The sequence below is a fragment of the Apteryx rowi genome, unplaced genomic scaffold, assembly GCF_003343035.1.
Source record: "Apteryx rowi isolate R43461 unplaced genomic scaffold, aptRow1 scaffold_49, whole genome shotgun sequence".
In the NCBI taxonomy this organism is placed as follows: Eukaryota; Metazoa; Chordata; class Aves; order Apterygiformes; family Apterygidae; genus Apteryx; species Apteryx rowi.
This window is the reverse complement of record NW_020450749.1, coordinates 810,329-823,621: the sequence shown is the minus strand read 5'-3', so window position 1 is coordinate 823,621 and position 13,293 is coordinate 810,329. Positions and strand designations below refer to the sequence as shown.

At 41.9% G+C, this 13,293-nt stretch overlaps 1 protein-coding gene and 1 long non-coding RNA gene across 2 annotated transcripts; one reads left to right on the top strand and one right to left on the bottom strand.

The window, feature by feature from the left end:
- Window positions 1-373: 373 nt before the first annotated feature.
- On the top strand, window positions 374-8,972 carry LOC112972446. The gene is made up of 5 exons (XR_003255692.1): window positions 374-484; window positions 2,616-2,709; window positions 2,893-3,039; window positions 8,351-8,446; window positions 8,827-8,972. It is a non-coding gene; the product is annotated as an uncharacterized LOC112972446 (long non-coding RNA).
- Window positions 3,226-9,262, bottom strand: LOC112972445 (ferritin light chain-like). Its single transcript, XM_026079000.1, has 3 exons — window positions 9,089-9,262; window positions 6,684-6,830; window positions 3,226-5,702 (listed from the first exon to the last, which is right to left on the bottom strand). The coding sequence occupies exons 1-3, from the start codon at window positions 9,254-9,256 to the stop codon at window positions 5,199-5,201; spliced, it is 819 nt and encodes a 272-aa protein (XP_025934785.1). The 5' UTR covers window positions 9,257-9,262; the 3' UTR covers window positions 3,226-5,198.
- Between the last annotated feature and the right edge of the window lie 4,031 nt (window positions 9,263-13,293).

Here is a 13,293-nt window from a genome sequence, read left to right as displayed (position 1 = left end):
GCCCCTCCGCTCCCGGCGGCCTCGCTGCCCCGCGCCGAGCCCGTCGGTTTCGTGGCGCGGCTGTGTTTTGCTCGCCCGCGCGCCGGTGCGGCTTGGCCGGGGGAGGCTGGTTTTCCTTACATCGGGGCACAGCCTGAGGCTGCCCGTCCAGGAGGGCCGTTACTATAGTCAAAGCGGAGGTGCGTGGGGGGCCTTCCCTCAGGCCTCCGCGTTGTGCCTGCTCCCCCGGGCCTGGCTGCGGCCCGCGGCCCACGTGGAGGCAGGAGAGTGTTGGGGAAGACTCGAGCAGAGTTACCGAAACTGCCTCACCTGGGAGCATAAGGAAGCCGTGCGGCAGGGAGGCCGAGCTGTGGAGCGGCGGCGATGCCCAGCCAGGTTTCTTACAGGGAGCGTTTGATTCCCCAAATAGGGCAGTGCGGTAATGGGGTAGTCACGAAGTGCCCCGGGAGAGCCGAGGCCTGAGCTGCTTACAGCTATCGCTTCAGTGAGTGCCTCTGTTTTCGTGACCTGTGCTGTATAAATTTGCATTGCAGGGTCCTCTTTAAACTCAAGCCTCTGATTACATTTATCCTGAAGCCTTGGAAGAGATTGAACTCACCTCATGAAGCAGTGTTTTGCTGAGCTTGTAATGCCATTGTAATTGGATTGCTTGTGCAATAAGGATTTGTTATTTCAGGTAACCAGCAGTGGCAGAGTTTGGACTTTTTTTTTTTTTTTGGTAATGCTCTCAAGTTTGCTATTTACTCTGTTTTTGGAATATCATTTGAGCTGAGAAATATAGCTCTTTTTGTGATATGGAAGCACTTCAGCAATTCCGCTGTGTGATTTCATTAACTTAATGATTAAAATACTTACAGGTATTTTTATCTACCATGGGCTAAAATTAATCTCCACTCTGCAGTTATAAATGCTGGTAAAAATTAGACTGATTTAAAATCAAAGGCAAAGCTCTGTCTTCAGTGGGGTCAAGAGCAGATTGAGAGAATCTGTAAAGGTAAAATATCAGTTGATGATCTAGTCTTCAGTTCCTGTGCCTGTGACTTTTCAGATGGGTTATTGTAATGGTGGATTCTTTGGTAGTTATATGAATGGGTTTTTGCAAGAGTTCCTAATTTGCAGTCCCCATTTTCTGCTTACTTACATGTCTTCAAATACAGACAAAGATAAGAACTATTAGTCACATTCTGTCATTACCCCCAAAAGATCAAATTTTTATTTAAAAAAGAAAGTAGGTATTTTGGACTGTGTACAACTTTGTTCTTTCACTGTATCCAGTGCTGAAAAGTGATATGTCCCAAGGAGAACAGCTATTGACCACCCTAACACATTTAGAAGTGCATCTCCCAGCTGTTGCTGAGAGGCAAAGTAGTAACCTTGTGGAAATACTCCACTGTTATTACAGAGGTTCTTTGATCCAGAAGAAATGAACAGACTTTTCTGTTTTGAAAAATCTCCACTGAACAGCTAAAACAACGTTAAAAACAATTTGTATTGAAAATAATACAATAATGCACATTAAGTATAAAGGAGAAATAGTTGTGTGCTATAACAGCTAAACGTGTAAATTAGGGGTATCAAGGCTTTGTTTTGGTGCTGGCCATGTTACTTGGCTCAAGACATTTAATCTCTCTGTAGCTTAGTTGTTTCAGTTGTGGAAAAGGTAATTCTACATGATGTTTACACAGTATTGTAGCATATTCTGCCACTTTAAGTGTGTTTCTAGGTTGTATTTGACCCCAGAAAAAGGCATTCTGGGACTTGTGCAAATAGTGGTTACCTTGGGCAAAGCAATAACAAACGCTGGGACTTGGACAAGTGATACAAGAAGGCTTCAAGCAATTGCCAGTGCAATGCAGTCTACTGCTTGCATGCTCTAGGGAGTCTCTTCTTTCAACCTGTGGCAGCACATACGTGTCCAAGACATGAGTTAGTAAAAGCAGTATCTCAGTTTGTCACCTAGGTGAAAAAGTCAGGAGAGCGCCGTGACCAGATGGTAAAGTTTGCATGGAGTGTTCTCCCACTGAAGGTGCCTTGGATGACTCATCCCCCACTGTTGCCACCAAAACTAACATTCACTTTCCAATGTTCTTCTCAAAAATGGGTTTGTCCAGAAAAATGTTGCATTGTGTTGTGAGTCTGAGAGAGTCTTTGCAAAGAACAAAATCCTCAGATGTTCTTCTCAACTTTGGGTGGCCATAGTGGAGAGGATGCAGGACAGCACCATCTTCACCTGAATATTTTAATGAATGCCTCATTTTGAGACTAGGCAGCAGCAATGGCACCTTCTTTGCAACCTTAGGTAGTGCTTATGGCAGCATTTAGAAATATGCCGCTGTTAGTGTCTGTCTAGAAGCCACCCTGGCTATTACTCATCATTTCGTAGAAATTAGGTCTCTCCAGATCTTTCAAATTGGATGCTGTATTTCAGCACTGATGTTACTATGGCTCTTCTAAGCCTCCCAGATTCTGGGTCTGGATGGATTGGGCATTGCTTTGGAATTACACATGCAGGGGTGTGTGTATGAGCAGCAGTCAGCAGAGGAAGCAAATTCTTAGTTATGTTAAATGGTGCTATATACCTATTACACATTTCACCCTTCATCTCCTTTTTTCAGGGTGTGGTTGAAAGGAAGCTGAGAAGGGGGGAGCGGATTGTACTTCATATGCTGAGGAGCATAGAGGGACACTCATCCTATACATGACATACAGGTATTAACAAAGTCTCAGAGATCATATTCATGGGCATGTGCACACCCTCAGCAGTAGCAGCATATGGACGAGAAGAACTTCAGTTAGCTATAGTAACTGATTCAATTCTCCTTTTCAGAGGATACAGATTGGGAAAATAGCTGTGAGTTTCTTTACCTGAAATTAACAGAATTATTTCTCCAGGCAGAAGGCCCAGAATGTGTTTTGGAAACATGAGAAATAAAGAACTTAAAATTCTGAGAATGTGCTGGTGCATTTTGCCATGAAGATGAGAGGAGTGGGTCTCCGAGAAAGACACATGGCAATAGTTCAGGGAGAAAGAAATGACAAGTAAGTCTTGCACTGTAAAGTTTAAATGTTGGACTCTGTTGTGTTGGACTTCTGTTAAGGTAAAGAGAGAGACAGTCTAAGTGCTGGAAACTGTGAAAGAGGCTATACCTACATTTCAGAAGGTTAAGAACTGTCAAAGTAGAGGATTGTTGTAGAAACAGTAGTAGCAAATGAAGGATTTTTATATGGCATTAGTTTATTATTCAACAAGTATTTTTGCTCCATTCATACCTAATGAGCTATATTTTAATACTGAGAAGGATGGATTCCATTGCTCTTATTCACACTGAGTTAGAGTCAGTGGAACTAATTGTTGAATAAGGTATGGTCAGCATGAGGATGGGTGTTGGAATCTGGCCCAGATAGAAATATCTTTTAAACTATTGCAGTCATCCCAAACATAGGCAAATGCAGTATGTTGCTAGAAGTGCTTCAAACCATTCCTGTGGCACACTGCAGTATTTTTTTTTAGGAGAATATAGCGGAAGTTTTGATGCCATTTCCTCCCTCCACACCCACCATCATAAAGCTGAATCATTAACAGAAAGAGATTGGGAAAGCATCTGAATTGTAGTTGTCTGTCCTGCGTTACAAAACCACCAAAGTAGGTGGGCTAATGCAGTTTTACAGAAATGGGTACTTAAATGCAGCTGTGTATAGAATTCAGAATTAAATTCAAGTGTTTCATTGTGCAATGTTTTTACCTTAATGCAGTTTTCTGCCATGTTTATTTTCATTTTGCGGTCTATATTTCTATCTTGTGCAACTTTCGTGGTAGCAGATAGGCACTGGTGCAGTTTTATACATATGCAAAATCTCTTGGAGAACAATATTAGCATGCATGTATGGAAAACTAAAAAATTTGCATCTACATTATATTTATGTTGAACTGAATTTATTTTCAAACTTAACAATAAGAATATTGATTACAGTATTACATAAAAGTTTATGTGTTAATCTTTCAATGGAGCAAACCCCAATTGCCTAAAAGCTGTGGTGTATCCTGACTGAAGAACCTAGTTCCAGGCAGCTGATTTAGCCAGTTGCTCTTCCTAGGTGACCTTGTTAGTCAGTGCAGAGAGAGGCACTCCTGCAGGGGCTGACTGGAAGGAATTTAGACTCCTCTGAACTTTAACCCAGCTGGCTAAAGCAACAGCTGTAAGTTTGATAGTGTGAATGCCCCCCTAATTGAAATGCAAAATTAATGGGAGGCCACTTTTTGTAGTGCAATTTTAGCCATGTGTGCTGCACTTTCACTAGGATGTTATTCATCTACCTGGGGCCAAGATAAGGAATACAGAGAACTGGCAGTAGTACCACAGTAATACCATACCGTATCTAGCTGGAACAGGGATGTGCATGGTAATTAAGATAACTGTCCTAGGCTATGCCTGGACAAAGCCCTAGAGCTAGGGCCTTTAGGGACACTTAAAATAGAACCTGTGAAGACCACATCTAATGAGAACCCCTAATTTATATCTCATCCTCTTTTTGATGATTAGAAAAGGCAACAAGGCAAGTAACTGCAGTGAAAAAACAGCACTTTGTCTTGTTCCCACATTGAGAAAAAGTTAGTATCCTTCATATTGAAGGAGTATACAAAAAAGCTTGTTTATAGCTAAATGAATTAACTCATTTAAGTTGCTACTATGATAGAAAGAAGACAAGAAATCCATCTTGTTTTAAAACAAGTCTTTTAAAAAATTCATAATGTTACCATACTAATGCAAAATATTAAATATAAAACTTAATCTGTGGATTTTCTCCCACATAGAAGTTACCTTGTACTAAAGCATTTTTTATAAAAGTTTTAGACACTGTTAAAAATAATTGGCATTAACTAATACTAACAATCATTTAAGCCAGGAGAGAGGCCTAAAAGCTTTTGGTTTCTACACTGAGGCATCTTTTATGGTAAGAATTGCATAGAAAAAATGTGATTGATGCGAACAATCTGGGTAACTAGCAATCCCACTATGATTTAAACAATTGCATGGGCTAGACTTTGAGCTGTGGCTCATCAGAGGATGAGGGACAGGGTGTAAAGAAGGGAGAGTGATACAGAAGTAACCCATCGTGTCTCCCAAGTGCTGGTCTCAAAGCCACTCTCCATAAAGATGTGCCTTAGGAGCTGCTCCATAGCTTTAACAGCTGTGGTGTTACAGCCCCTCCCTGCCTTGCTTCGCTTTTGCTCCTGTCCCGTCGTTGCACTGGGGCACTGCAGCAGTGCAATATATGGTTGCGTATATTGGCCCTATGCCATTCCTCTGCTGGGAGGATTCTCTCTGGGGACGCTTCAGAGCCTCTGCAGCACCTGTGCATTGCTGGAGAGGTGGGCAGGGGCTACCGCGCTGCCTAGGTTCTGGATCTATGCCTGTTCTTAACTCTTTCTGGAACCGGTCCATGAAGTAATCCCCAAGACTGTTTCTGCCATCTTGGGAACAGTCAAGCCTGCGAGCATTGGTCAGAAGATCTCCCATCAGCTTGATCTTCCGGATTTTGGGTTCAATGAATTGTTTCTTGATAGTGCTTGCACTGTGAGGGTCTGCATTTTCAAGGCTCAAGGCATAAAGCTCTTCAAAATACCGTGTTATAGTTTTCCACTGGAGCATTGCTACTTCCAGGGCTTTCATCAGACTGACTGCGTACTCACAGTTTGGTTTCTAGAAACAAAGAGAAAGATAATTTATTAAGAGCAGCAGCTCATCTTGCCATATTCATTGCTGTTCTCCTGTAACTTAACTTGTCTCCTAAACAAAACGTGCTAGTATTTTGCAACAGCTCCTTCTAGTTTGGAGCGTCTGTTACTTTTTGCCATGTTAGATGGCTGTAAACATACAGAAGTGCCAAAACCCACAAATCTTTGTTTCAAGAAACAAGATTTAGATAGCAGCAGCTATGCCTGATAAACATTCTTAAACCAGGAAAACCTATCCATATAGATGCAAACTGAATATTTAAAAAAGTTATCCAAGATGGATTTTTAATTTTTAACTTTTCCAGCTCAACAAATGCTATGATAGGCCAAGAAACGGCAAGCTGACATATTCAACTATTTACATAATACTAGTTTGCCAGAGGAGAATCACTCCCGTAATCTTCTACAAGTAAGGTTTTTTGCTGATAACTGAGTTACTCCTTCATACCTGTGCAAGCCCAACTCAAATCTCTAATTCAAATTTGTCTTTGGCTATGTTCTAACAGATGAGCTACTGCTCCCAGCTGGATGTTTCTCCCACCTCCTTCCTTACCCCTTTCTCAGATGCCAATGACTTCTATTTTGTTTCAGTGGGAAGGCAGACAAGTTGGCTGGTTTAGCACTGAAACAATTTTAAGAAGACTCACATAATCCATTACAGCACACTGGAAACAGCAGTCTCCAGCTGAGTGGAAGAAAAAGGGACCATTGTTAATATCCTTTTTGGCAAGAACTGCAATCATATAGAGTTAGGACTGCATGTCTGATACAGAGTTTCTAGGCATCATAATCAAGAACAAAAGCATGTATACTAATATAATAGGGAAATTATATCTGGAAATCTAATAGTGGATGAAAGCAGAGATCCAGGGTACCAACAATATAATGCAGGAGTTTAGAGTAATTACTGCTGATTGCAAGAAACCAGAAGTTGTTTGCTACACACCTGGATGGTTTTAGAACAGTAGTGGCCTCCTCTTTCTTGCTGATACTTCATCAAAGCTTCTGCAGCTTTTCTCTCCTCTGTAGCTTGATTCAGAAAGAACTTTGAAACATTTGGTAGGGCCACGTGTGACTGATCAAAAAATTCACCCTAGGCAAACAAAATTCAACCAAAGTGTTAAAGCTTGCTGAAGATGGGATTCACTTGCAGCAGAACACAGCTTTATCAGAACTCAGGAGACATTTCCAATGGAACTTGTTCTACCAGCTTAATCATTTTGAAGATATTCCTTCAAACTTCTGCAATAAATGAAGTCATTATTGTCCCATCCCATCCTGTTCCCCCCCCCCCAAAAAAAAAAAAAAAAARMAAAAAACACTATACTCCTACTAGAACACTTTATGCCTTTTAAGACTGGACAGGTGACTGTATTACTGATGTTCTCTCTCATTAGCAGTCATATTCTAGCAAGGTACTGCTTATGAGATTTGCATTTAGGAAAGAAAAATTAACTATAGAGGCACATATCCAGATCCTCCACCACTATAATCAAAGGCATCAAAATCTGCAACATTATCCCCTTCTAGGCATTGGAACTGGTAAGGGCCCGATCCTGTTATTTATTTTTAATTAAATAAGCATAGTCCAGCTTCTTGCCAATTGAGCCAGAAGCATGGAGAACATAGGATTTATCCCTTCAGGTCAGCATTCCAGTGAAAAGTTGGCTTTTAAAGGTTTGAGAAAGATGAAGCAAATACCAAAGGAGAACGAGAACAATTTTGCATCAGTTTATCAGCTTCTTTATGCATAATGCTATTCCAGTAGAAAGAACATTAAAGGTGTACACAGTATAGCTCAGTAGCAGTATGTAGCTCATGCCTAAAAAGACTTCAGAAGTATTAAAATCCTAAACCAACTGTAGGCCTTGTTCTGTTTTTCTATATGGGAAAGTAACAACTTTCATCAGTGCAAGATTAACTATGCTAACAGATCTGTCAGCTCTTCTGTTGGATGAATTTTATGCATGGTGTGGCAGGCTGATCCCTAGTTCCCTGCCTGCACTATGGAAAACAGAATAAAGAGAACATACTAGAGAGACAGATAGCAGTGGAAGGCCCCCAGGTTGCACAGAGGTTCAGCAYTGGCTCTGCACAACTTTGATATCAAAGACAGTGAGAGGCAGCAGCTGGGAATATGCCAAGAGTAGAATTGACAGAGCTACAATATATCAATACACTGGTTCCCTAAACACACATAGGCAATACAGCCCAGCCCTTGCCTCTTAGGCACACTCTGGAGTACTGCATATTAAACGGTTGGCTTGTAGCCTGTCCAGTAGGGGTAAAGAACAAGTATGTGCATTTCATAAATTTTTCTACTTCTGGCTGTCCTCCCCTCTTTCACTTATTGTGAACAAATACAAAATACTTGTGTTTTATCTATGTTGCTCATCTGTTAAAAAATGAGAAAAAATTGTATACACAGCATGATGTGTTTATGTTTTTCTCTTATGTTTTGATGACCACCTGGGATACCCCAAACCTGTGACACACACACGTGACCATGTCATTCAAGAGAAAAATATATACCGCAATGTTCCTTTGAGAATATTAATATAATATTTGCATAATCTTTTTCCTGAAGTCATTAATTCATATTTCTGTTGACAGAATAATCAAGACTGAATGTTTTGTGATCAGTTCCTCAGTGTGAGTGTGCTGCAGGACTACTAGAACCCAAGTCACCACACCTGCATAACTGTTAAGGTAAATCTTATATAAAAGTCATTAACTACTTTTAAGACAGCCACAGTCCATTTCTAGTGGAATTTTTTCTATCCAGCCCAACTACCAGTCAGTAGTAGTATTTTAATCCACATGCTTAACAGGTTGAGGTTTCGCTGCATGCTTAGTTTTTATTGGACTAATACCATACACTAAGCTTGATCAGAGCATCTGGGTGATTCACGTGAATATAGTTTGCCTTGCCTCTCAACAGATGCTCAGCAGCAAAAGGGACGGCACCAATAATCCTGCTTCTCAGTTTTAATGTCTTTGCTAAAATATATGCTGCCTTAAGTTTTTGATAAGCAGCCAAATGCAACAGATTTCACATTATGTTACATACTGTCTTTTTAAATCCGCAGGACGTTCCTACCTGCTGATCAAAAACCCCCAAGCAAACAGCGATGTTCACGGGAAGCCGCTCCCGCAAACTCTTCCCACCAGTTAACCGCACAAGGCTATTTTATGTACAGAGCTTGCGGGGGTAAAAAAGAAGGAAACAGGCAGCCAGGCGTTGTGCCCCAGAGCCGTGGGAAGCCCCTGCCCCCGCCCCGGCCCCCCCACGCGTGGGTACGCGAGGTGCCCCAACGCCGGAGCGCCGCGCCGCGCCGGGCGGCCGCTTACCAGCGCCTGGAGGCCGTAGGAGAGCTCGAGCAGGGCGCCGGTGACGCCGCAGAGGCCTTCCTCCACGGCGGGCGGGAAGCCCTGCCTCACGCGGCTGCCGGGCAGCGGGCGGTGCGCCGCGCAGGCGGGCAGCGTGCCGCGGGGCCGCTTGGAGCGCGGCTCGGCCATGGCGGCGGCCGCCGGAGCGGCGCGGGCGGCGCCTCATATAGCGGCGGGCACCTGGGACGCACCTTGCCGCGGGCCTAGGGCCGCGCCGCCCCCGTGCCCCCGTTCCCCCCTCCCGCCGCGCGCGCGGGCGGGCGGACGGGCGGGCGCCGCCGCCATTTCGTGCCTGCCCCCGGGCCGTTAACGGCCGCGACCTGCGGGTGCGGGCGCCGGGGACTGAAAAACACCCATTCCCGGCTTTTTCAGCCGCTTTATCCTGTGCGGTGGTAGCTGCGGCTCCATCATCATTGCCTTTGACAAAGTCTAGCCAGTGAAGTGGAAGCGTGACTAAGCTCAGCACCTTTCAAATTTGATAATTTTCTGTTCAGTGACTTTCTGTTCAGTACGCTTACTGCTACGTGTTGTTCTATGGAATATTTTGCTAGCAAATCACCCCACTCCCCCACAAACCCATTCCTAATCTTTATTCAGTTGCACGTTCTAATTGTTATTGGATTTGACTGCCTTAGAGCAAAGCACGCACAATCTGAGAATAGTCACATAAAATGTGAGAAAATTGCTCACGTTAAATATTTCTAGTTTAATGCCTTCATCTTTTATGGTATTCAGCTCTCTTTGTCTAATTTTCCATTTTCACTTGCCTCTGATTCTTCACGTTGTAGTTAAGTTAAATGAAGAGTTTCAGCAAATCTGAAGCAGTGTGTGAAGTTCCCACTTAAAAAAAAATTAACCATCGTAAATAAAACTGCACACAAGTAAAGTTAAGTATGTGTGTAAGTGTTTGCAGGGCTGAAGTAAGTACCTAAATTCATAAACTGTAATATATTTGCTAGACAGTTCAGCTGTGCATATGACTTTGTTCTGAAGTTCTTTTTAGTAACGGCACTAGACACTTCTGCTGGAAAGATGCATTTCTAACAGTTATCTTTTAGTTCCCTCCATTCCAACTATCTTGATTGTAGACAGTAAAATAGTTATTAGTGTTTAGCTACAACAGGATGATTCTTTGTGTGCCTCAGAAGAAGATGAGCAAGTATGGTGTATGCGTATGTGTCATTGTCATCCTGGTATAAATGGAATACTCAATGACCTCCATTCGGTATATAGTCCAGAGAATGGGAAGTGTGAAATCACAGCTGAAAGCAAGTTAGCCAGTGTCTCTGTAGAAAAGTTTACAGCTCAGTTTTATTTGTTAGATTCATCTTCATGTTCACTGCAGTAATTTCTGAGTATATTAGTGCGTACATGCACATGTATGTGTTAATGGACTTCCAATCACATGGAGTCCTTCAGGAATCAATATCTAAGTTATCCCTTTCCAGTGATGGAGAACTGAGACTTGGAGACATGTTTTAAGGCCACCTATGAAGTTTATGGCTGATCTGAAAACTTGACTCCAAATTTCCTTAATCTCAGTACATTCCTTAAAACTGTCTTTTTATGAGAACACCATTCAATTTGTTTTGCTTTGTGAATCATAGAACTAAAGGAAATTCAAGTAATTTGTACTGTAATCAAATTTCTTATGGAAAAATACCATTACAAAATAATCTAGAGATTCTTGCTGCATAGGGTAAGAGGTGTCATGTGCTGTTTGTATCTGGACTGAAAAAGTATAATTTGCAGCTCTCTTCCAAAAACTTATGATCTTAAGTCTTGGTTTTCAAGTAGTGCTGTATCCTGGGAGATGGGTGCTTTGTTCAGTTTCTTAGCTTGTTACGGCATTTCCACTTGGCATGGAATAAGTGCAGCTGCTCTCTGAGGGGTGGCGGGCTTTTAAGATAAGAGATGAATTGTTTCCCACCTGCCTCCGTCTGAAGGAGAAGTCTTAGGTGTCTCTCCCAAACAATATGCTTTGGAAAAGTTATGACCCACTTGAGGTAACAATATCTGTATATGGCTTTTATGCAGCCAGTGAATCTGGATTAGATCCTTATTCTCGCTAAATCTTGGAGTATGACAGTATTGTACAGATTTCCTACACGAAAAGCTATTGTTGGGCTGAAGGGGGCTGAAAGCAGCAGATTCTTGAATGAGGGAAGCAAGAGCCGAAGCTGAGCGCAAGCCCCTAAAGCCCCTGTGGTCAGTTCCATACGAACTCATTGCAAGCAAAGGGGCTGTAAATAGGATGGGGACAGGACTGGCCCTGCCCATTCCCATAATCCAGAAGTATTTAAATGCATAATGTTAGGCACATGCCTTGGTGAAAGGGGTCTTAATTCATTTTTATGATTTAGGATGATTTTGATATAAAACATTATAAAGAGTATCTCAAGTGGTGTAGCAGAGCAGGAAGCCAAACAACCACACATGGTGTACAGAGCTGCAATTATAATCCCAGTGAAAGAACCTTTCTTGCACAGCCAAACACACACACACACACGCACCCCACCCCACACCCACACACCTTGTTTTTACTCTTTGGCAGAGTTCAGCAGGGAGGACTGGGCTTTAGCAATCATCTGAAAACATACTTTCTGCTAAGGCCACTTTGCAAACATTTAATTTAATAAGACCATTTTCTATCTGGATTCTTTGTCATTTAAAGCTGGGCTCTTTAAGCTGCTCTTTGCAACCTGGAGTTGATCTTTTCTTTCCTTCAACCGCAGGTAGCAAGAGTTGTGGCTGTTGCTTCTGTCCAGCCACCATCTGTTAGCTTCTTTCTAGCTGTGGCAGATTTTTCGTGTGCTTTGCAAATAGTATATCTAAGGCTGCCAGACTTTTTCCTTAAGTGATCATTCAGCGCCCATCAATAGCTGTGATGAAAACTGAGGGCTGTGTGAGGAAAAAGCAATAAATAAATAAATATATGATGCATATTCCTGTAAATCAGCCTCCTTTTCCGTTCATGATTTTATTTTGTAATTGAGGGAAACCTAAGCTCTCTGGCAGGAAATGGAAAGTGATTGATACGAGCACCCATGAATTCACAGTCACTAGTACTGGACTTGAAGTCACTTAAACCATTTATCCGTATGCTTTGCCATTCTCAACAGGTGCATCATTTCACTATTTTGCTCTGATCCCACTCTTTCTGCTATCCTTTTTCCCTGGAGGAAAAGCCAGCAGGACTTCTGAGCTGTTTGTCTTTTTGCACTGTATGACTCATAAAGTAAAAAAAAGCAGCCTGAAATTTGGGAGGTTACGGCTTAAGTAAACATAGAAAAATAACTTTTTTCAACTGTGTTGCAGTAAAAGTAACCATCCACAAAACATGAGATGGCCCTGGGATGACAAAAGCACTGTGACTAAGCTGTGAGGTGGACTTACTAGGAAATACTTTTTGTCTCTATGTCATTGAGCATATGTGAAAAAGTTTGGGGAATTTCCACTTTGTTGTAGTGCTGTGAAATCAGCATGTTTTAGCAACGTAAGGGAAGAATTCTCAATAGTAAAATTTAGAGTTTAATCCCTCTGAAGTCAGTGACTGTGTGACTGCACACTGCCCTATCTGCACACACATATACATTCCATTTACTCAAGTGAAGTATCACAATAAAATCCTATATGCAAAATACTTGGATTTATTTCGGTTCTGGAAGTCACTTACAAAGTGTCTTTTCCTGGCACTTGCCTCAAATACTCCAAAGCTTAGTTTTGTATTGTCCACTTTTCCTTTTCTAGACAGTTCTAGATTTTCTTCTGTCATTGCTATTTTTGAATATGGAAAACATGCATTACTGTAGTGTTTAATACTAGTTGAGATGTATCAGGATATTCTTCAGTTGTCCTGGAAACAGTAATGCCTTTTTTCCATCATTCAGATTTTCCATTTTGCATCAGTAGCCTGATAACGGTACGACATTGCACCACTGATGTAACTTGTATCTCCAGTAGTTTAGTTCCATAGACTTCTTGGACACAAGTCTGCATAGTACAGACACGGAGGAGTTGGCCGATTTCTCTTTCTTTTTTTGCAATGAAGTTCTTATGTAAGGAACTTTCCAAATGCTGGATAATACTAACCATTGTGTTATATATAGAAATCTTTGAAACTTAACCTATTGAAATCTGTCCTTTACTTCAAACAGAATATGCCC